At 33.3% G+C, this 26,475-nt stretch overlaps 1 protein-coding gene and 1 non-coding gene across 2 annotated transcripts in view; one reads left to right on the forward strand and one right to left on the reverse strand.

Annotated features, from left to right (window-relative positions):
* LOC147074321 (BBSome complex member BBS4-like) overlaps window positions 1–26,475 on the forward strand; it is a 126,839-nt gene that overhangs the window by 35,892 nt on the left and 64,472 nt on the right. Inside the window, exons 4-5 of the mRNA XM_085943599.1 lie at window positions 1,314–1,408; window positions 12,925–13,087. Coding sequence (XP_085799725.1) covers window positions 1,314–1,408; window positions 12,925–13,087 — 258 coding nt within the window. The remainder of the gene's footprint in view (window positions 1–1,313; window positions 1,409–12,924; window positions 13,088–26,475) is intronic.
* On the reverse strand, window positions 5,685–5,756 carry TRNAN-GUU (transfer RNA asparagine (anticodon GUU)). The gene has a single exon. It is a non-coding gene; the product is annotated as a tRNA-Asn (tRNA).

Consider the following 26,475-nt stretch of genomic DNA (forward strand, 5'->3'; position numbering starts at 1 on the left):
AGTCGTAGGTCTCTTCTGCTCTTAAAGCATTTTTCACGTGGTATAGTTTACAATCCCGATATTCTAGAAAATTTGATTTTTTTTATGCACCCGTCAATTACATGCGTGACCTATTTTGGGTAGAAGCTATTTCCTCATGTCAGGCTCACCAGGCACTAATAGCGAGGGCTATGTGACTGGTCAATGCACTCCCTAGAGATATAGATATTTTTAGGGATGCATTATATATTGTGTTTTTAAAATTCTATTTTATTTTATTTCTTTTCTATATTTTTATTGATTTGTTTTTTTCTCTACCTTGTTTTTTCTCTAGTTGATTTACTTGTAATTTTTATTCTAAATGTCATGTTGTGAACGTCTTGAATTAATAATTTGTTATGTGCTCAACGTGTCTTATTTTAAATAAATATATTATAGCATTATGTACCTAGTTTACATTAATATAAAGTTACAAACAGTAAACCTAATAAAGGGTAGTATTTTAAGTCTTCTCAGGGGCGGCAAATTTTCTAGGTATGTCACTGTAAACCAGTGGCAAAGAGTGGCCTGAGATCTGCGACGTATGAGAAAATGATTTGAGAAATAAATGTTAATTAAAAAAATACTTACACACACAAGAAAAAATAGTTAAGTAAGTAATTAAAATTATTAACAAGTTCAAGTAAGTTACAACAAAAAATCTTGGCGTGATCCGTGACGTCGGTTAGTAATTAAAGTAATACTTCTTTGATTTAAAATACAAAAGCCGATCGCTAATAGTAATGAAATTTGGAAAGCGCTTCAGAGAGTATTAAGAGCCATTAGTTAAAATTTGTCACAATTAAGTATGACGCCTATAGTCTAGTGGTATATGTGCATGGGCGCGAAACCCGAGAGATACAGGTTCGTTTCCTGCTGGGTGTCGTATTTTTTTCAAAAAAGATTTTTTCTATTGATTATAATAATATATTTTCTCAGAAGTGTTTTCAAAATGATTTATGTAAAAAAAAAACTGTTTACTCATATACAAGCAGAGCGCATCTCTACTCTAATATTCATAAATTAGACATACCTATTGATAAACATTTCATTTAAGTAATATGTTTGTTCGTGTACAATCAAGACGTTGGATTACTTAAAACACATAAAATGACACATATTGGTTAAAAACCCTACCTATCGATTAGTATTATTTTCTTTTTAGTAGTGTAGTGCCTACTACCGCTACTATTTGGGTCACTTGCCTGCACTTTGGAAATCGCTGATTTACACATACAAGTTTGAACAATGGTGATTCATTGTATATTTACTGGTTTTAATTTTTGTTATTTCAGATTTCGCCAAAAGCGCTACAAGATGGCGCTTGAAGCGTTAATGGAGGCCGAAAATCTGTCAAAGAAACTAGATTGGGAAATTCATTATTGGATTGGTAATTAAAATAACAATAAATAATATACCTATGGTTAATATAAAAAAAATATATATTGCTGCCGGCGGGACTCGAATACGCATCTATTCCGGTCAATGTGCTTTACCAATAATGCAACTGCCTCATCACTACGATGAAATTAACCAATAACTATGCGTCCAGTGTTCAATTAAATTTCGTTCATATCGGCGACCATCTTTTTGTTAGTTTGAAACAAAAAAAGACGCCGTCCACTCGGCACCAATATTCTATTCAAAATATTTTTTCAAATTTAATAATATAACCTTAGCACCGATGCACTTACACAATGATAAATCCCATTATTGCAAGTTTTGTGACAATGATTTTTCTCACGATATGAAAATTGTTTTTGAACAGCGCCTATCTCAGGTTTGCACCTAAATGAAGAAGATCGCATGGATTCGAGATCTGACAGAAATGTCGATAGTTACAATGACATCTCGTGCGGGTCGGGTGGTGTGGGTTTGTGGAGGCGGTGTATTCTGTAGAGGTTTTACCCAACTCTACAACTGACACGTTACTGTCAATGCTCATGTTTAGAGCATAGACAATGGCAAGTCGGAATTGACAGTTGTCTAGAGACCTTGAATCTATGTAGAGGTTACAAGGGCGCTAAGATTATCAAGTTAAAAGAGTCGTGTTAAACCTTTACACTAAAACATAGTTTAATATAACTTCATGCTATCTCCCGTGTAATAACCACTAATGCAGTGGTTCTTAACCTGGGTTCGATTGAACCCCCAGGGGTTCGGTGAGTCAGTCTCAGGGGTTCGGCGGAGGTCAAGACATACACCCGACTCATATGATTGGTGATGACACACCCCGCTTGGCCATCATTGGCTGCAGGTGATCACGCAACATCGCTTGGCCCATCTGTGCTACAGGGAATTTGGTGCGCTCAGTAATCGACTTGTGATCTTTTCGAGCAATCCTTTTCGAGGATGCTGGACATAAAAACGAAGAAAAGGAACAGACTTTGTTGCGAAAATGACATGAGAGTGGCACTTGCCAAGGCGAAGCCGCGCATTTCTGAACTGGTCTCTGAAAGACAACAGCAGAAGTCACACTAATTTGCAGTAAATATTCATTATTATGTTTTTGTTTAGTACAGTTTAGTACAGTGATGTTTATTCACGGTCCATTTTGTGCACCAGTAATTATATACCTATGTTTTGAATTTGAAGAAAAATCATATTTAATTTTTCCAATTAAGAAGGGTTCGGTGAATGCGGATATGAAACTGGTGGGGGTCAGTACCTCCAACAAGGTTAAGAACCACTGCACTAATGTATTTATGCCATATAAACGATACAAATACCAACTCGTGTTTTCCTTCAACGCTGCCCATACAATATCACATGTCACAATATACAAAAGCAACCGTCTGAATATAAAATAATAACGGGGGTAGTTGACAAACAAATATCAACTACACCCCTTATAATTCTAATAATTAGAAAAAGCAATGTTAATAATAGAACTTTAGAGAAAAAGTCCGTAGGTAGATTTAATTAAATTTATTATCTCTATCAGATCGCGAACTTTTTTCTACCTCCACTTCCGTATATATCGAATAATGAGGAATGGCGAATACTCCTTATTAGAAACCTATTTGACGCCTACTTTTATAAAAATAAAATTTATTTATTAAAAGTATTTGTATTCATTAGTAACAGACTAACATATAAATATAAATTAATTGTTGTCCCAATATACATACCGGTAAATGCGTGTTTAAATAGTATGTATAATTTCAACACAAATGCATTAGTAAGCAATTGTGATTCGACAGTACGTGCCGTCTGTTGGAAGATTATCAAAGCAGATCGATAAACATGTTATTTTGATTTAATTTAGCTGACTGTATGTATGTAACTAACATTATGCACTTTATTTCGGTTTCATACTTAGTAATTCAATCAATTTAGCCTAGCCTACGGGTTACATGTAAATTGAACGTAAAACATTAAATGTTTTACGTAATTACGTACGGGAAATTTTCCCTGTGGCAGAGTTCGCCGTGAGCTTTCTTTCGGAAAGAGATGACCAAATACTATACGTCTCCAATTTTATTAGATTCAATAAATGAACGTTAATTCAATTTTCATACCCGATTTTGGCAAAATTCATGCATTCAAGAATGAAAACCTAACATAACCTAACCTAACAAATAATCCAGTATATCGGCTATTTTCAAAATTTGCTGTTGGCTTCCTGTATACAGACAAGAACCGTGTTTTATTTAGACATGCATTTTATGTCAGTACTATACGACCCAAAGAGGTTGGACGGTCTTTAAAATACGGATATATATTTCCGATACAACATTTCACGGTGAAGTGCGTACAAGTTTCCGAATCCGTAGCCTACGATGTACCTACGATATTCATTATGAATTTATCTTTCTAATTTTAAAAGGCACTTATCGGCAAAAAATATAAATGTAAATCTAATCGATACACCAGAAAAACAAACTTTGTTTTACAAACAACATAATGTAAACGTTGCGTGAGTTTTAAATGTTACAAAATGGCCGATCAAAAAGTCACTAAATATTCGAGGAATAAAAATCTTGTCAATAATAATAAAAAAGACTTTATTATTTTCATTATCAAAATGATATTATTATGAAGAGCTTTAAAAGCTTGTATCCGATTACGATTATTTTTTTTTCTATGCTTTTCTTTGGTAATGATATTTATTAAAAACAAATATACATAATATTTAGAACATAATTATATCTTAACAACTTTCTATTATGCAAAATATCATCTTAACTTTATTCTCTCTTCTTCTTCTCAAATTCATCTATATTCATCCCAATATCCAGTAAATTCACAATACTTCGTAGATTTGGTCGACACTAGCTTCTGGCAGACTTATAACAATAAATTACTGCTAGAGACTGACAAGTTTAACGTGAAGCTTCGCTGCATAGCTTACACCATGCACCGGAGCCTCACGTTTAGTCGGTACTTCAGTGAAACGGCAAATAATTTTCAACTATAGGTGCGACGAAATTTCGGACTGGCTGGCAATCGGAGAGCGAAAGTCGAGCTGTGAACACGTCAATTTGGTTTGTGACGGTGACGGGGAATTAATTCTTAAATCGTGTAAAGATGACTAAAAAACGTTATCCATTTACTTGAAAAAGAAAACATGTCAATGAATATATTATTATTATTATTAGTAATAGAACAATAAACATAACATTAAATGGATGCATGTTGACTTTTTATGACAAATTATGTTTTGTTCTGCGCGCGTCATTTGCACAATCTTCGCGTCGCGTAGCCACGATCGTTTTAGACCGTGTCCCAGCTGAAGTATAGTCTTAAACTTGTCGGTCTCTACTTAGTTAGATACATATTAATATTATGTTTTATACCAATTATCAATATCCAAAATATGCATACGGTGTGTAACAAACATTTTTCGACCATGACCAATCGTAAAGAGATCGTATGGACCTCCACAGAGTAGAGGTTTGTGTTAACCACTTGCTCAACCTATTAGGTCCATATTATGACTCCAAACAGACGTTGAAAAACAGTATTCAAACCTGAGACCCACGACATTATAAACTGACACGTTAGCCGCTCGGCCATCCATAAGAACGCAAATCTAGGTATCGAACCATGCTATCTAAACTAGTAGGAACGGTAACAGGTGTCGAAGGATCATTGGGGTACGGATTTTCGCCAGAAACTTGTATATTAAAATTAATCATATTGAATATTATTTTACAGCTTAAACAGTAGGTACGTTGTTTGTCTTGATTTTAATGATACATACCATTTCTACACCTCAAGTTTTCGTTTTTTGAATTTAGCCACCATAAATAATTGATAGATGTAGTTATTCATCTGGTCGACATGTAGAAACCCCACTTAAGCTAGATACTGCTTATTGACGATTACCATAAAAATATAGCTATATCTTCTGCAATTATTTATCAATTTGGTACAATACTGTCCAATGTCCATCAATAATAATGAAGAAAAATACCTTTTCTTAACCAAAACACATCTGTAATATGTAATAATAGGGGTTGAAAATTTTCTTCATTTTCCTCACAGAATTGTCAGGAAATGCGATCTTGAAGTGAACATGACTAAGATGAAATTTACTGTTTTTATTGTCATATTTTTATGAATTTATATTTATTTATTAATTTACTTATTGAATATAGATTAGGTACTTATATTTTTATTCAGAGGTAATTATAAATAAAAAATAATATTTTCAAAAAAATCGCCCCCGGGTGGGCTCGAACCACCAACCTTTCGGTTAACAGCCGAACGCGCTGCCATTGCGCCACGAAGGCCTGTGCGAAAGATGAAAAATTTTAAAATCTAGTAAATTTAATCGGTATGGAAATGCTATGAGGTAAATACTATTATTGAATAACATCTATCAGATTCAATGAAACGTGACTATCATTACGTTGGTACCGAATTGATAACACGTTGCGTCATGATTTTCTATTTCAATTCAATAATAAGTCATTATGGACTAAAATCAGTTACAGCAGTGATTCTTGACCTTTCAATCCAAGAAGGTCAAATTAAATGCTGAAAAAACTTCTTCTCGAAATTATCGGAATTATAGAACATTTTACAAAAAAATACTACAAATTATAACCTCGATTTGTTTATTTTTTAACTTTCCATCCTTAATTTTTAAAGTTATACTTCTTTAGGCGCGTTTGGAAAATCAGATCAGAGTGTATTTTTGGCGTGTGACATGTAACACATAATTTATTTTTTCACACAAAAATAAACGTACTCGATTGGATTCGAACCACCGATTATTTGGTTATCAGCAGAACGCACTACCATTACGCCACAGTATGATACTCCAATCGTGACGATTATACAGTATAATATTATAGTGTAGAATTGTTCCGTTGCCTAGGCAGCGAATTTATTATTGTCGGCCATTTGCAATTCCTTACGTAAACAAACGTTTAAACGTCAGTTAATAATAAGTTAAAGTGTATAGAAATAAACCAACGGCGTTCCAATAAGCGGTCCTTTTTCTTGAGTCTGTAATTTAAAGAGATAATTAAGAGTTAGTCAAAGAATCTAGTTTATCACAAGTTTTGTTTTTGTTTTGTTACGCCAAAGAAGTATAACTTCTAACGCGCGTACATAAGAACACACACCGATTTTTTTTGTTCCTGAAATTCGATCAAGACATTTTGTTATTATTCCAATTTTAAATTCATAATAAATAGTCCTTACTGATAATTGAATGGAAGGTTTTGTGTGGAAGGAATTGAATGGAAGGCTTTGCGCCTCGCGAGGGGCCCCTCAGATGATGGTTACTTAAACCCTGACGGCTAAAATTATTAAACATGGATACATGCTTTGTCTACTGATTCTCTGAATGCTGGTTGTCCAAATTCGAAAGAAAAAAATGCCAATCTCTGTTGCTAACGAATTGTATACGACTATTTACTTATTCATAGAGTATACGCTTTATAACTTGTTTTCATTTTTTTACTGCACTGATACGCCTCTTCGACTGATTACCTCGCATTAAATTAGATCAAAATATATGATATTCGCTTGTATTAATATATGAAGTAATAAATAAATAGGTAATATATTTAATAACATATATTACGGAGTGCAAAGTTATGAAGTGACGACAAATCTACATTTATCATAAAAAAATATTCTAAAACGGTGTTGAAGGTGGAAATATATTTTTTAAATTATTAATAATAATTATTGTAAGAGTACATTATTCTCAGAAGGAATATCGGAAAATCATCTTAAAGAAGAGAACTTACCTCACATACCAAATAAAAACTGCTCATGCACATTATCAAGACTCCAAAAATAAACGATCTCTGCTTAAGTATTAAAGAAAAATTATAGAACAGCTTGAAAAAGCGTGAATGTATCAAAATAAATTGCGAGACGTGGGTATACAAGTCATCCCCGAAGCGCCGCTCGCGCATCGCCGCGCTACTTTTATGACATTATTTTTTGTTACGTCTGTGTGATTTTTCGTAACAAATCCGCCCGAGAGGTCAATACAAAAGCATGTATCCTTGGTAAAATGTAAACGTCACAATGTGACGTCACTGCGCACGAAATCTATCTAAGGGAATGAGACGACTGGCCTCCGGACAATTGGACGCCGCACTGTCGTAGACACGTGTAGACGAGGTATTTTAATCAGTTTCTATCTACTACTTAGTAGGTTGAATTCATTTTACTCTTAACATAATGTATTCTTTATCGCGGATTGAGAATTACCATGCCTAAGGTTTTATATAAAATAAAAAAACTCTTTTTTCGTTGGAACTTAAACTTATGCACGAGTAAATCATTGTTTACGTCTGCATATTTACATTCTCACCAACTATTAAATCATAATATAATCATTGAAATATAAATAATAATATTGAATTTTTTTGTTAAAGTACCTATAAGTACCTGACGTCTATTTATTTTCGAATTCCGTGGCGTCCAGTAGTTGTCCGGTGCCTAATCGTCCTAGACCCAAATCTAAGATGGCGGACGTGTCGTCGAAGTGATCGCCGTATTTTTTGTAGATACGAATAAATTATCATTGCTAGCGTATGGCTAGAGTGAACGTCGACAAAAAAATGTAATAATTATATCACACAATTAAAAATTAAAAACATAACTAGACCCTAGTAATCTAGAGCGTAAGAGGCTGGTCTTTCATAAGGGGGGCCCTAATTCACTGCTCGGTATAAGGTCACAATGTAGGAGCGACATGGTATATGAAAGTATGGTGAAGCCGGCAAGTATGGTGAAACAGGCTGGTAATCAATTTGCGGCAAAAATTCCACGTTAACATTATATTATATGGGTACGTATTAGTGACCAAAGTAAATCCTCCGTGATGCCCTGCATTTTTTTTATCGCGTCGCCATTTCTCGTGAGTTATCGGCTGTTGTCGGCATGGTTCATTCAATTGTATGAGGAAGCCAAATCGTTGCCTATCTCTACTTTTAATACATCTATGGTCACAATATATTAATGTGATTTTTTCAAAGACTGGGTATTTGGGATTGTTTCTCTTCATTTTACTAATTACTGTCATAGTGCCTCATGGCCTATTGTAGTGTTGAAATATTATATTTTCTCGTTACTTTAAAAAAAAAACAATTTCATGAAGTGTAAATCCGTCTATAGACATATTTGTTGTCTTGGATTGATGTCATTATTTGCTCTGTAAACTGTAAAGTGAACAACTTGTATTAGAAGCTGTATATTATTTTAGTCAGCAATTTCGAACTTATATTATTGTTTGTATAATGAGTTTTCATTATATCGAAATATTCCACACAAACGTTTTCCGTAAATAATATTGTTAAATTTTCCAATATTATTTCATTAATTTTCTCATAAGTCGGTCTAGACTATAAGTAAACACTTGAACGTAGGTACATATTATTATTTACCAATAAGAAGTACTCTGAAAAATCTATCTACATAATATAAGTATATAACATATATAGATTTCCAAATATTTGCAATTTGATCAACGTTTTGATTATTTCCATGATACACATTTAAGTTATTTTATACTAATCGTTCATTTTATGTATTACACGACGAAAGAAAAATATGTGAAAATGTATTGACAAGTATTTCAGGTGTGATGATATTTTCGGTTTAAAAATTACTGTTTCATCGGAAGTATCGACGCCTGGAACATGGAATATTGTTTTGATTAAATCGTGTAAATTTATACAATATGGACTGCCTAAACTATATTTTTAATTTGATAACACTACTTTTACAGGTATTAGCACTTATGTAGCTTTTCTAGCCATTTAATAATTTGTATGCAGTCATTTGTATATTGGCCTTGACTAAGTTTTACTTGAACGCTAAAGTAAAAAAGTGCTTTGCTTTAAATCACATAAAACATAATATAACATTGATTATTATACTTAAATATACATTCCCGCAAACAAATTACTTATACAGTTGTTGTTTGTAAAATTTTGCCTCTTTACCCACAATGCAATCATTTGTTTGAAATACGGCGAACCTGCAAACATTACTCTAAAATTATACATATTTTGAATAGTCCATATCGTAAAAATATGCATGATTTAGTCTAAATATTACTCTTTAAAACCGCACGTTGCCTTTTCCAATGAAATCTGTGATAGAAAAAAGAAAATTTGGACATTGTTTTAATTAAAAATATTAATTATTAGAGCCTAGAGCTGAAAGTCTGGAAGTCACATATTCAATATTTTGTAGAAGAGCAGTTTTAACATAGTTAATAATATAATCTAGTTAAAGTACTCACTCGCGTTCTGATTAAAGCTCTCCCAAAAATCTTTTTGGTATAGCTTAAAACAAAAATGACTTATATTGGAAATTCACTCTTTCAGCTCTAAAGTATAATGGTTGGAATAGTTCTGTCACGAATATCATCTGTAAGGGACCTTGGCATTACGTTTGAGAGTAAAATGACATTTATTAGCCATATTATATTTACCATTTGTAACGAGGCGCTTAAGATGTTGGGCTTCGTCATGAGTACTTCCCGGGTCTTTTCGGATGTTACGATATTCAAACTTTTGTTTAATTCTTTAGTTCGAAGCAGGCTTAAGAGTGGGTATATTGTTTGGACATCGCATCAGTTGAAGTATGGCCTTATGGTCGAGAGGGTTCAGAATAAATTCTTGAGACTTTTTTACTTGAGGTTGTATGGGTACTATCCGTGGCTTTACCCAACTGACATTCTCTTAGGTATGCTTACATACTGCAGTCTGCTATTTAGAAGAGATTTTTATTTAGCTACGTATTTTTTTCGACTTATACGAGGTATAAATGAGAACTCTTCCATTCTGGGCAGTGTTGACTTGTGTGTCCCTGATAACTGTCTTAGAAATAGGGAGCATCAGTTGTTTATTCTCCTAAGGTGCAGAACCAACCTGTCACTGTTAATGCCAATTGGGAGGGCGATAACTATGTTCAAAGAAATTGCTTCGGGTGTTGATATATTCCACTTGCGTGAGGATGAGTTTAGGTGGACGCTATTTTATTAATTCTTAAAATAGGGTATCCTTAGCAAATTCAGTGTACTTCTTTGAACTACTGTATATATTATGTAATTGTATTTTCACTACGTTTGTATGTTTATATTATGTTCTCTTTGTATATTTTCATTTTTATCGAATTTATTACATTTCTTTTTCTTTCTTCTTTATAATAATGTTTCATGTCATGCTGCTGTTACGTCCCCAAAAAGTGGAGTAGTTTAAGTAAGATAGTTAATCACTTTCACTGGTACTTTTAGGTTTCGTAATTTACGAATTTAAATAGTCTTTATACTTGTAAGATATTATTTGCTATTTATTATTATTATACAGAGGACTATGACAATAGGACTCTGTTAAAGTCTCTTTTGTTTTGTCAGGAATAGCGAAAGAGAGCGGAAATGTTGACAGGAGATATCAAATTGAAATAGAAGAACTTTTGATAGATGTTTGATTTATTAAACGGAGATAAATTACAGTAATACAGATTATTACAATTGACAGAAAGCCAACTTACATACTAGAGAGACAATGGTCGACGGAGAACTAACAAATTCATTACGTGTGCAATTGTTCATATATGAAAAGAATAATGTTCTAGAAGTTTCTAATTATCAAACACAAATAACATATTTTATTGTTTTGTGGTTTTCTGTAATTAATTAGAATGAATCAATATTTAAATTGACAATATTATTGATATCAGAGGATGCTATTGTTATCAGAGGAAGTTGCGGTTTCTCTAATTAGAATCTCTTATCTACTTATTGATTTTGTGCATAACACTGCGAACGTCTTAAACTTATAATGACTAATGTCCAAAATATGTAAAATAAATAAATTTAAATTGAAATCGACTACTAGAAGTAAGTATTTTGAAAACCATGTGATATTGGAGTCCCAAATTTTCAGCATTAAGAGAACGTGAATACACAATATTTAATTCTGCATATTTAACTCAAAAATTATAAAAATGTGACTTCCGCACTTAATCTCTTAGGTACAGATTTGTATGTCAGTGTTTGTACGTAAATATAGTAGTATACAGTTTTCATGCATCGTTTATTTACTGCGACTATGTGCATGTCGGTCTGCGCTGGGCTTTAGGATGCATATTGAAAATTCACCGTCGTGGCTTTAACCTAGATATTTTATATAATATGCGATGTTCAAGCATATCAGTGTTCTTGGTACAACGGTTTATTGTTACATTTTTGGCGGTAATGAGGTCGAAAAGATAATATCTTTGTTGCTTGGATGTTGGGACGAGAGAGTTTATTTATCGTTACAAGAATAAATAAATACAATAATAAAGATGACGGCGTCAGATTATAATCGAGGGCACGGATGTACTGGTGAGATCGATGTGATCGAGAGATTGATTATACTTATTAATGAACTGATAGACTTTACTCGAGTGGAACGTCGAGTGACGGACTCGATGAATGAGTGAGGATTTATGGATTCTCCTTATTATTTATACTAGTACAGTCCATATATTTATCGGGGGGATGAACGCAGTGTTATTCTTACCCCCGATGTTATGTTTAAGTTCTGAAGGTTGCTTGAGTGTGTGTGACATGGTTTGTTTGGGCAGTGATGAATAATACACGGTATTGGTATTTTCTTGGTTTTCTTTTAACGTAGGTAATAAAGTTCGGATAAACACGATACTAAGAAATGACTAAGAATGAAGCGGGATTTTCTTTTTATGCCGCAACGGAGTCAAAGTGCAGGAACAGGCTCGACGCCACACCAGATATTAGAATGCAACTTACCAATATTGTCCCTGATATCAAGAAGATATGCAATTCAAGAACTCAAAATCATCAAAGGCATTACGTGCTTTATTTATTCATATTTTTATGTTTGTATTATATTATAGTTTTATATTTAAAAATAATTATTAAATAAATAATGTGTTTTAATCATAAATTTTTACTAGTAGGAATTACCCAACCTAAAAATAGCCATGTGTTCCGTTAAAATTTCCGGGTTCGCGAAGTGTTCCATTGCAGAAAAAGTTAGGGAAACCCTGATCTAAGGTGTTATTTAAATGTGTTAACGTTTATTTAGACATTTTACTTGTTTGATAGTGTTCGAAATAAGGCATCATACTGAATTCGATAATTGGTGACGTTTTTTAGTGGACCGTAGAAAGGTGATCATTTGGATACTGGGCGGGGTGGTTATACAGGGATTCAATCCAGGCATTAACCATTGATTTTGATCTGTTCCCCTGTGTAGGGGGGAAACCCTGTATTATATTAAAGTTTGTACCCATGTAATGCTGAGTAGTATGATTGCCACACATTATTAATTGTATCTGCCTGGAATGGTGTGGATACGTGGCGGACGATGGAGATTACTTGAACAATATGATGGAATCATTATCAGATAAGAATATTATTATAATGTAATAATTAAAAAATATATTTTTTATTAGCTGAATGTTTGACGATGCTGGGATCCCGCGAAACCGCTATTCAGTGGTCTACGAGGGCCGCTAGATCCTCGCGGAGTCCTCTGGCCTGCGTCCAACTCGCCAAGCTCCTCGATAAGTCCGGAGACAAAGCCGGTGCACTGACCGCTTACCAGACCGCCCTAGAGTAAGTATACACACACCAGTATTAATTATGCAACAACATTGAACTACTCCAGCATATCATACGACCTCACTTCAAATGTCGGGTTTCTAGGTAAATCACGACCCCCGTCCTTCTATGAAACGATTTATGACTGTATACAATAGTGTCATTCATTCCGGAAATGACTTGTTAATTCATTGTGAATCCCTGTAGGTATACGAGTTCTGAAATATATTTATTACTTGAATTTAATATTATAAGCATTTAAAAATGGATACTAACTATTTTTGAACTGCAGAAAATCCAAAAATCTTCGCGGACTACCGGTTAAGAAACTATGACAGTGATACATCAGCTGTGGAAAGTTAACAAAACCTAAGAAGATTTTCAGTCACATATATTGATCTACTCACACCAAATAAAATCTACTCATACACGTCATGTTTCATTATTTAATAAGGAAATTCTTGTATGAATTTTCAACGGCTTTCCGCGAAAATACATATTACCCAAGCATAAGTCTCTTTGTATCCCAACACGGTGGCTTCTCTGTTTTCTTTTGCGTTTTTTCGTCTCCTGTTACGCAAACTTTTGAGTGAACGATCGCCTTTTTCGTTTTGAATGCGAATTCTTTCTTGTTTAGTGGGTAGTTTCGTATTTCCTTCACCAGCTTTTGAGAGTTACGATGACATACATAACTCGGATAATATGACGTAGATAGCAACACGACATATATTTTGCTATATATATTTATGACGTAAGATTGTACATAGACTAATATATGAGTTCCCAACCTTTTCGTGTCGCTCATAAAAATACAATTACGTTTTAATCGTCATTAGCCGAAGTCACTGCTGGATGAAAGCATCGCCTAGCTCTTTTTACTGCCGCGTATGACCACCAAACTTAGACAGTTTGTCAATCTTGATGGTTTCAGCGCGGCCTTGTGATCATTTAGTGCACCTTGTCCAATTGCCATTACATCAGCTTTCCGACCTACATTAGTTTTTCTTGTAGTCTTTCTGCGTTATGTCCAATATGCATATTCTTCTGCAAGCACTAGTAGCACACGTTGATTAAACAGTTTACGCTTTAAGAATGATACTTTTCAGGCGCCCAAATGCGCTCTACGCCAGTTTGATTCTGCCAGAAATCTTGACATACATACCTCCCGTTAATTGGTTACATGTAAATTGTTCGAAAAACATTTCACAGTGGCACAGGTCGCCGTGAGTTTTCTATCGGAAAGAGACGACCGTATACTTTACGGTCTCCTATTTTATTAGATTCAATATGAACATTAATTCAATAATTTTCATAGCTGATTTGGCAAAATTCAAAAACTCAAGAATGAAAACCTAACCTAAACTAACCTTAAATCCAATATATTATCGGCTATTTTTTTTTTTTTTGCTGCTGGCTTTCTGTAAAGTGTAAACCAACAAGAACCGTGTTTTATTTAAACATGAATTTTATGTCTGTAGTATAATACGACCCAAAGAGGTTGGACGGTCTTTAATATATGTCTATATATTTCCGATACAATATTTCACGGTGAAGTGTGACACGGCGAACTGCACACGTAGTTTCGTCATAGTTTCCAGACACGCCGTTAATTGACATTTTAAAATGACGAACAGAACAAATAAAAAACAATTTTTAAATTAAAAATACACCTGGTTTATTAATTTTCTCATTTCCTCTTACTTATATATATATATACATATAAATTCGCAATTATCATCTCTCTTTTGTTTACTTCTTATACGTTCTACTTTTAAATTAGCAAATATTACATTTGGTTTTACATTATTGTTTATTTACTAACAAAAATTACACTTTTTATTACAACGTTAAATTAGGTCGCATTCTTGTTTGTCCGGTGGTTGTTTATCCAGTACAAATCTTGCAATTGATTTAAACTACTTTCCCGACTAGCTAGACATTTGAAACTTTTAGAATATATCATAACACGATGCCAATGCATTCTTTTAATACTTTTAGCCATCTTTAAGTAGAATTGAATTCATTTTCAGTTAATTCTGTTTTGTATGAAAAGTTTTTTGGAAGAAATCCGTAAAAAGTAAAACACTATTATCGGTTGCTAGGGGTCTGGGGTCCTAGCAACTAAATTATTAGTAAATACGTGCGTTACTATGGAAATCAATATGAAATGTCAAAATAACATTTCAGTATTCCATGTTTATTCAGCATTTCTATTATTGGTTGCTAAGTGGGTCCTAGCAACTAAATTATTAACATTAATATATACGTGCGTTACTATGGAAATTAATATGATATGTAAAAATGACATTTCAGTATTATTTCTATCAAGCACAATTTTTTTTATCGTTTAAGCTACTCAAGTCAAGTTTATATGATTCATCAGAAAATTTAAAAACGTTGTAAATAAAAAGTTCTTTTTATCTTGAAACTATTATAGTATAATGTTTATCATTTAGATCGGTAACTGACGCTTATATTTGTTAATATATTTATTGTTCGATCTATATTTATTAATTTTATACTGAAACTGTTTGTTTTCACTTTCATCCGAATTCTCTAGTTTTAGGTCGATTAAAATAATTAAGTGACCACTTCTTGAATATCACTTTCACGGCTTAAACATAATACTATATGAAATTAATTTCGATATTGAATGTTTCATTAGGTACAGTGCAGGGATGGCGAACCTATGGCACGCGAGATCATTTTCCATGGCACGCGTTTGAAGAGAAAAAAAGACATATAATAATAATAAATGACAAATCGCATTGTATAAAAATAGCAGGCAAAAATACTCTTCAAGAATAAGAATTACGTTTAATGTAAATATATAATTGCATAGGTCTGTCCTTAAATTTTATGTGTCACATATAATAATATTATCACACTAACCTCACCAGGCAACGGACGATGCAGCGAGAGAATGCCTCGTCTGATCGGGACAATTCTCGTGTCAATTGTATCAATAAGAACCACACTAATTAATACATAACGAAAAATTTCATTTCTACCCACAAAAAATGACTGCACCAAATAAGAAACAACTTGGTGAAGCTAAATAGTTAGTAGTAATTCTGGCAGACATTTTCAAAATTTGTGGACTGAAATGTATGGTGTAATTGAAAAAAGTAATAAAGCTATATGCGTGCTATGTTCTGTGAGTGATATCTTGAACATTATCATTTTTTTAATAGAACTATTTAAAACTATTTTTTCCTCATGAAAAACTATTCGGCACGTCAGACAGTTGAAAGATAATATTTAGGAAAATTTGCCACGTGTACATAAAAAGATTTGCCATCCCTGGTATAGTGAATAGTATACTATTTAGTAGTTGGCGGCACTGGATATTCGGAACCCCTGGCTTAGTATAGACATATAACTAGAGTAGATGCCTTTCTGACAAGGTTCCCTTACTTATTAAGATAAGAAAATATGCTCTATCTGTGACGTAACCAGAAGTATAACCAATAGATTGTCATTTAAATTTATCGTGATACTGATGATCATGTACTTGATGACAAGCTTCTACTCTCCAGTAAGTTGTCCTTGAAATCAAATAACATCAATAAAGTTGATTCTGGCTTCTGGGGCTTTTACTTTATTACCCTGCCAATTATAACCTACCTCTCCAAACTCTCTTCTTCCTTCCTAATCACATTGTCAAAATCCATCCCAGTCCATCTCAGGTAGATGATAATGAATCTGTCTTTTGTCATTAGCTCTCCAACCATGAGTTTTTTTCTTGAATTATGTTTGTTTGGGCCAATTATGGCAGCCCTAATTCAATACAAATGTCTTACCTACCTCCCACCATTATCCTTTGTGCGCCAGACACACTATTAATTATTCATCATTATTGGCATAAACACCTGTTTATTACCTGATACCCGTCGAGACATAATTACCGGTATAAGTTTTGAGCGTCGATTGCCGCGACACAGGGTGACTCACCAAGAATTTATCGTACGACCTTCGTTACCGCTAACGTCACGTCTACCATCTATCATAAACTCATCTTCATCCCAAGAGTTTAACCGCAAAAGTGATGGTAGTGAGTGAGTGCGGTAACAAGGAGCCAGTCCAGCGCACCCGCTTTATCAACATTAAAGGTTAGTTGCCTGAAATCTTTGTATAACCACCCCCCACCATTCAAATCACCCCCTTCCTACAGTCCACTAAAAAGCGCCGCCGGTGTTAATATTAATGTTATTTTTTTATTGAAAGGGCTTTGAGATCATATATTCTCTCACCCCGAAAATAAAAAAAAGCCTAGGGAATTTACATTTTCAATGGAATCTTGTTTGTGTTCGTGACGTAAAACAATGATTACTGACCGTTTTCAGATATCTGAAACAATGTCTGAAATAGAAGAGTTTGTTATCTGTTTTCGCCACAAGGCTAAGAACGCGCTAATTTCAAATAAAATCAAACTTGCTCTGCTTTGGTCAATCACTCATAATTACAAAAATAAATCGGTTCAGTGCTATCGCTATATTATTATTTATTACAATGGTAACAGTCAGTGGTTGAAGTAATAGCACAGTGTGATTATTTATTGTCGTTTCATATAACCACACTAATTATTTTTTGATTCTGGGTATTCATTTAGAAGATTTTCCACAGTTCTGATATAATATATTATATTAATTGTTTGCTCTATTCCTAGGCTTTAATATCACAATTAATAATATTAACTTTGAAATATTGAAATTTAATTACATTCTCTAAGAGAATCGATAAGACAATATAATACGGTTTTAATAAGGGACCATTTCCAGTGGCAACCGGCGGTTTCCTAAATTACTATTATTAGGTGTGTACTAAATACTTTCGTAGATATATCGACGATTCAGCGTGTGTTTTAATTGCCTATTCTGAATGCTGTACGCTGTTGGTACACATTTATATAACGTGAATTGCGACAAGTGAATGATGAATAGCAATTTCACACATTGAATTATGTTTTAAATGCAAAGGAGGCGCCCTTTCGTGGTACAGTCTGTAAGGTGCTGACCTTCCATCCGAGAGCTCTGAGTTTGATTTCCGTTGAGGATACAATGTTTTTGTGTGATTTTCTCAAAGCCTGGGTGTTTTTGATTGTTCAAAATTAATGACAACCACTTTGTACAATAAAGCAAGGACATAATAATTACAAAAAAATATGTGAAAGAGTGCGGTGCACTTGAATGATGTTATAGCAGTCACCACTGAACATTATGTAAATCGCGGCAAAAAAATTAATCACACACATTGAAGTTAAGAGAAATTATTTTATACTTCACCCTTATTACAAATATTAGGTTGCGCTACTGAAAGATATCACTTTGATATTTCTGTATAATAGGTACCTACTCATAAAACCTCGTATATTAATTTCAAGTTAGTACATCTATACGTGTATGGTTTTTATTCATAAATTTATCTATTATTCTATAGTATTTATTGTCATAGGATGTTGTTTCATTCCATGTATTGTACGAGGGTGGGTCAATAAGTCCTTAGAAAAGCCGACAAGTGGCGCGACTTGTACTGTAAGCGGTTTGTTTTCATGCAGCGGCACTACCGATTCAGTATGCTGCGAAGTTTCAATCAGATTGGTCGGGTTGTTGTGTGTTTTTCGTACATTTAAAAAAAAATTTGCTTGTGGAAAATGGAAAAATGGAAAATGGAGAAAATTGAGTTTAGAGCTGTTATTAAACATTTTAATATAAAAGGGTTAACAGCAAAGGAAATAAAAAATGAGTTGGATTTAGTTGACGGCATATCTGCTCCTTCACTTGCAACTATTTATAACTGGTTAAATGAATTTAAACGTGGTCGTACATCAACAAAGGATGAACCACGCTCAGGACGTCCTGTAGAGGTGACTACACCAGAAATGATCAATAAAATCCACGATATGGTGTTAAGTGACCGAAGATTAAAGTTGAGTGAGATAATTGAGGTTACAGGGATCTCAAAAGGTAGCGTCATTTCTATTTTACATGACAAATTGGGCATGAAAAATATTTCTGCAAGATGGGTGCCGCGTTTGCTCACAGTCGACAATAAACGCAATAGGGTGGTGGCCTCTAAAGCCCTGTTGTCGCTCATGCAACGCAATCCGGATGAATTTTTTCGTCGCTTTGTGACTGTAGATGAAACATAGATACACCACTATACTCCCGAGACGAAAGAACAGTCAAAGCAGTGGATTGCGAAGACAAACTATGTCCAAAGAAGGCGAAAATCGTAAAATCAGCTGGTAAGGTTATGGCTACTGTATTTTGGGATGCACGTGAAATTATTTTCGTTGACTATTTGGAAAAAGGAAAAACAATAACAGGGGATCATTATGCATCTTTATTGGACCAGCTAAAAAACGAAATTGAAGAAAAATGGCCTCATTTAAACAGGAAAAAAATCCTCTTTCATCAGGACAATGCCCGTGTTCACACATGTTTACGATCAATGGCTAAAATTGAAGAATTGAAGTTCGAATTGGTTGACCACCCACCGTATTCGCCAGATTTAGCCCCCAGTGACTTTTTCCTTTTCCCAAACTTAAAAAAATGGCTAAGTGGACAACGTTTTTTTTCAAATGAAGAAGTCATCGATCGGACAAATGCTTATTTTGAGGACCTTCCGAAAACTTATTTTTCTGACGGTTTAAAAAAAATTGAGAAACGTCTAACCAAGTGTATTGAGCTCCAAGGAGATTATGTTGAGAAATAAAAAAAAAATACAAAAATAAAAACTGTTTTAATGCTTTTTTCTAAGGAATTATTGACCCACCCTAGTATGATATTTGATTTTTAATTTGCTTAATAATTATCATTTCAGAGTATTATTGAAATTCAATTAAATTTATATAAGCTGAGACAATAAGTACTCGGATGTTTATTCAATATAATGTGCTTTTAACATACATAATTTTGTAAACACTTCTGAGAAAATACATTACATTATAACCAATAGAAAAAATCTTTTTGAAAAAAGTAAGACACCCCGCATGAAATCGAACCTGCATCTCTCGGGTTTCGCGCCCACGCACATATATCACTATGCTAAAGGTACCATACATAATTACGACAAATTTTAACTAATGGCTTTTATAATACTCTCTGAAGCTCTGTCTAAAATGAGCTAATATTGGCGATCTGCTTTTGTATTTTAAATCAAAGTAGGTATTACTTTAATTATTACTAACCGACGTCACGGATCACTCCAAGATAATTTAGTGTTGTAGCTTACTTGAACTTGCTAACTATTTTTAATTAATTACTTTTTTATTCAACGAATAATTGTCAATTTTTAAGAATGTAACATTATATTTATTGAACATACATAATTTATGTATGTTCTTAATATGTAATGTAAATTACGTATGTATGTAATAAATTATGTATGTTCAATAATTAGAATGTAGCATTCTTAAATCTTTCGAGTGATTCGTTGAATAAAAAAGTGATTAATTAATAATGTGCTTTATTTAAAGGTTCCGTGTATTGTACGGGGTTTCTTCTGTGACTTTATCTGATCACTCTGTAGCTCAGCATTGAAGATGTATTTTATTTCTTTAAAGTTATACTTCTTTTGGCGCGTTTGGGAAATCATGTCAGAGTGTATTTTCGGCGTGTCACATGTAACACATAATTTATTTTTTCACACGAAAGAAAACGCATTCGATTGGATTCGAACCACCGATTGTTCGGTTATCAGCCGAACGCACTACCTTTACGCCACAGTATGATACTGCAATCGTGACGATTATACAGTATAATAATATAATTTAGAATTGTTCCATTGCCTAGGCAGCGAATTTATTATTGTCGGCCATTTGCAATTCCTTACGTAAACAAACGATTAAACGTCAGAGTGATAGTTGGTACTTTAAAAGTAAAAACAACGAGAAACCATTATAGGATTTAGTAATATAAGTTGAAGTGTAAGTATAGAAATAAACCAACGGCGTTACAATAAGCGGTCATTTTTCTTGAGTATGTAATTTAACAAGATAATTAAGAGTTAGTCAAAGAATCTAGTTTATCACAAGTTTTGTTTTTGTTTTGTTACGCCAAAGAAGAATAACTTCTTACGCGCGTACATAAGTACACACACCGATTTTTTTACTATGTCCGATCCATCCTACGAATATCATAATATGGTCCTTCACAGAGTGAAGGGTTGTATTAAAAGGTTTTTGTTTTTACGAGAAATGTTAGCCACTTGCTCAATTTATCGGGTGCAATAGTGGCGAAGGGTGGAGATAGGCTATTAAGATTCGACATAAACAGTGCACAAGCAAACGTTGTCAGTCAAACGTATTTATTTTCATTGAACTAAGTCTACATTGTGTAATTAGTGTTTGTTAGCTGTTTTTTTTTTAATTCAATTAAATCCTGCCTTATCCAAGCCATAGTAGATAATAGTCAAAAAATATTCGTTTATCTATAAAATGTTTAAAATTGTGCCATTAAACCATATATCATTTTGGATATTATTTTATAGATGGAAGAATATATTTTATCGATTGTGGTTTGGTTTAGGCAGAGTTTAAAGAATTTAAAAACTAATAAACACCATCTGTGATATGTATTATTAATTCAACGAAAACAAATAATAATATTATATATGACTGAAAAACTGCGCATTATTTTTGTCGGATCGCCCATAGCATACCTAAATGATTATCGTTTGGCTTGGGCAGGGTTTAATTGAATTTTAAAAACTGACTTTTACCATTTTCTTAATGGGAAAAATGTATATTTACATAATGACATATAAAACCATCAATCATATCGTAAGTTATGTGAGAGAAAATGATACAATAGGCTTCATGTAAGAGCAGTCGGAAATCATTAAATTTACATTCTAATGGATTTAAGTTTTGTACTATTCAATTTGAGTCGTTTTTTGCGACCCGGGTTTCGCCCCTTGGCATCATCACTCACTGTGAACAATCACCAAAAGACCACCCCACTGACAACTTATACTATTAACTCTAACTAATATAACAAATCAATACAATATAGTAGGTAAATACTGTATCACCTACCTATTAAGTCAATGATCACAATAAAAAAATATAATAAACAAGTTATGAATAGTTAAGTATTTTTTGTAAAAAAAAAAACCCCCCTAGCTTATCAATACTAATACACTCGATAAGCGTATAATAAATCGTCAAAACCTAACAATATATTAATAGTAATTAATTATAAACAATAAACATAACTGCTATAAATACTCAAGAGGTGTAAAATCGCCAATTCTGGGAACAATGTTTAAATTTACCTTATGTAATTCGTATGCAGTAGAAGAAATCGCAATCTGCGCAATTTCAAGATTAAGTTGTTCCACTATGACTATGTTAATGATTAATTATTAAAATACTTTAAAATGCAACATATCAATAAATCTTATTATATTATGAGCTTCGTATGCTATCCCTAGTAGAATTGCCGCAGCAATAATGAACTACGCTATGGTACGTTTACATTTGACACTTATCGTCATATTTATGTATGACACCATAATCACTAAGTTTAAACAGTAATTATATTTGTACCAGCTACTTATTTCGCGTGTGTCGACACTCACCTGTCACTTATTCAATCTACTTATATACGCAAACGTAGACAAGTCCGAACTTGCAGCGACATAAATCACCGAAGTTGAGCCACCGTCTACTTTTATGTCTCTAACATATTATTCGTAGTTTGACAGTTTGAAGTGCATAGGTATATTTCGAAAACAACGGACAATTAATTATCATACATCATGAATGTTAAAAAAAAGTGGTTGAAAGTAGATATATTCGAGTTAATTGATAGTATTACCTATAGTATTACCTAGTATTACCTAAAACCAGAATTATGGGATGTGAACACGAAGGAATATAAAAACTAAACAAAGAAAAGTGATTCGATATTAGAACTAGCAAACAAATTTGATTCAACAGTAGTGGAAATAACCCGAAAATTACACAAATTCAATCAATTCAATAATGAACAAAAAAAAAACAAACAAAAAAAGAAATCTGGATCAGGCCTCGATGACATTATATCAATCGAAGTGGCCGTATTATAAAGTATTATCATTTTTATCGAACAGTACATCATCCCGATCTACATTAGGAAATATTCCAATAACAACTGTAAGATTGAAATTGTCTATACCTATTTTATGTTTATGTGTAATATCATTGAAAAGGTAACAGTCAAAATTTAGACCGTTTTTTCCTCCTTGTTGTTGCCAAAGGAGTTAAAATAATAACACTCGCTGCTATTTTCTTTTTTTTTGACATTCCCATGTTTACAACACTGACAACTGACATAACGTTTTTGAGAAGTATACGAAATAAGTATCCAAATAAGTTACAATGCCATTTATGTAAACACTGCATATATGTATTTCAAATATGTTGCCATTGAATACAGTGTAGAGACTTTATTTCAACGAGAAGTATACGAGAATTTTATGTCAGATTCATGCAGATGTAAACAGTAAGTTAAATTTTATGTCAGACACATAAAATAAATATAACGATATAAATGTCAGATTAAACGTACGAGTACCATCGCTTTGATCATTGTATTCCCTTAGATCCGTTTTATTCTTAGCAACTCAATTATAATTACTTTTATCAAACCGTTCCTTTGTAGAAACAGAATTAATTTAAATAAAAAAAATGCGATGTCAATAAGAAAAACAAAACAAAAAAATGTTCTAAATATGTACGACAACAACATATTTTCTTTTAGTCGTTGAGCGGTGATAATTATTTCACCGATTATATTATGTCTTTGGTCTCCTTCTTTGATCTTTTTGTGATTCCAGATTCGCCCCGAGCAAGTGGCCCTTTGTCCATTTTGATTCATGATTCAATTTACGACAATTGTTATAATTTCATAAATCAAGAGAAAGAGACGAAACGAATTCCGCAAAATGAGGGGGATTATAATCTTCACAATTTCGTCTTTTCAATGCGTCCATAGCAAAGCGAAGCGGAGGAGAAAACCATTGATAGTATACCATAGTCAATTCGCCGTAATAAGTCAGATAGCTAAACGCAACGAGCACATAAGGGACACCATTTTTGACATATAATATTGTATATAGGTATATCTCGTATCTGGCAGTGAACGAGATAACCGTTTCAGATACGAGATATCTCGTCAAACGGTCCAAGTTCGCTACGCCAGATACGAGATATCTCGGTAGTAGATACTAATGATTCGGTCAAACAAATGTGCCCGTAAGTAAAAGTTTAAAATCCATTTTTTTCAAGAAAAACTGTTTTTCGAGGAACAACAAATAATAAATGGTGATTTATTTATGATTTCTTTTTACTAATGTACCTAAATAAAAAACCAATAATTTTTTTGATTTTTTTTTCGAAAATTATATTTGGCGTGTTAGGTACTGCCAAGGCCTTTTTACAACAGCCAAAACGTTAACTTTGACTTATTTTTCGAAAATTATTGTATCATGAATTGGTTGTGTCAATTATAGTGACCCCCATTCTTATATTTCCCTCGTACCTTAAATCCTGAGTATTGACGCAAGACCAGGCGCAACACAATTACGGGTCAGTAGTCGACCGATTATTAATAGAAAAGCTTCAGTCATTCATCAACCGCGCGATTACAAACACTTCCAACCTAAACCACCTTTGAATATCAAGTGCCGCGCACCGGGTGGCCCAACAAACAATACCGCGCGAGTGCAACCAGAACCATACCACAGAGCAAAATCATCAATAGCATACAAGGTCAGTGCCTGGCATCCTAATATAACCCTCCTAGCATCCACATCCACCATCACAATCATTCCATAAAAATCAATTACAGTTCACAATGAAACAACCATGAATTAATTTTGATTTTTACAATAATCCACTATTTTTAGTTGTAACTAAAGTATAAGTATATAAAAATTATGTATATTTATTTAAATTCTAATGCAGTGGTTCTTAACCTTGTTGGAGGTACTGACCCCCACCAGTTTCATATGCGCATTCACCGAACCCTTCTTAATTGGAAAAGTAAAATATGATTTTTTTTAAATTCAAAACATAGGTAGGTATATATTACTTTACTGGTGCACAAAATGAACCGTGCATCAACAACACTGTGTTAAAAGAACAAAACCAATAAAACATGTTTTTCACACAAAAACAAAAACATAATAATGAATATTTACTGCAAATCAGTGTGACTTCTGCTGTCGTCTTTCATAGACCAGTTCAGAAATGTGCGGCTTCACCTTGGCAAGTGCCACTCTCATGTCATTTTCACAACAAAGTCTTTTCCTTTTCTTCGTTTTTGTGCAGCATCCTCGAAAAGGATTGCTCGCAAAGATATGTTCCAACAAACGGTATGAAAATCTCCAGAGCTTTCTTAGCAATAACAGGGTACGTTACCATTTGTTTTCATTTCATTTCATAGAGGTATTCATCATTGACATCTGTTGTCTCACCTCTTGTCTTGACCTCCGCCGAACCCCTGAGACTGACTCACCGAACCCCTGGGGTTCGATCGAACCCAGGTTAAGAACCACTGTTCTAATGGATTTAAGTTTTGTACTATTCCATTTGAGACGTTTTTTACGACATCTTTAGGCACTATGCGCATTCACCAATCGTATATAACTTATATATAAGTTAGAATTAACCGTATTCGTAGTCGTGTGTATTTATATAATATGCGAATCACATATACCTAGGTATATTGAAGTGTACAAATTTCTGACGTTTCCGTTCTGGTTTTGTCTATATTCATTTTACAACGTTTTTATTAGCTCGTATTCTTGTTTGTCCGGTGGTTGTTTGTCCAGTACAAATCTTGCAATCGATTTTTAACTAACTTCCCGACTAGCTAGACATTTGAAACTTTTAGAATATATCAGAACACGATGCCAATGCATTCTTTTAATACTTTCATCCATCTTTAACGGCCCACATGCTCGTCGTAGGTCAAAATTGAGTTTTTATTGTATTTTCAAACCATGATCCTGGACACTCCTTAAACGTTGTAGATAATCTATTTAAATAATTTTGAAGCCTTATTATCCTTTATATTTATTTTAAACATTTGATGACTGCATAATGTATTTTTGTTACATAAAATAGTATTCTTTTAAACCTCTCGCTCTAATGTTTTAGAATATAGTCATATTTCGGTACATAACTGTGCAGTGGTGTTAAAATTTTTTACGTTTATTAATTTTTAAACGCATTTATGAAACCATTAGTATAATTTATTACGAGATAATTTTTGTAAAATATTCACGATAAAAAATTATATTGATAATCTCTGTGATCCCAAATTTGACAAGAATTAGGCATTTTATTATTCAAAAAATCGGCAAGATTAACACATTTGAAGATGATTCTAAAGATATTTATTATAAGCTAT

The sequence above is a fragment of the Rhyacophila brunnea genome, unplaced genomic scaffold (genome assembly GCF_057557595.1).
Source record: "Rhyacophila brunnea isolate RB1 unplaced genomic scaffold, BYU_Rbru_1.0 scaffold_16, whole genome shotgun sequence".
NCBI lineage: Eukaryota > Metazoa > Arthropoda > Insecta > Trichoptera > Rhyacophilidae > Rhyacophila > Rhyacophila brunnea.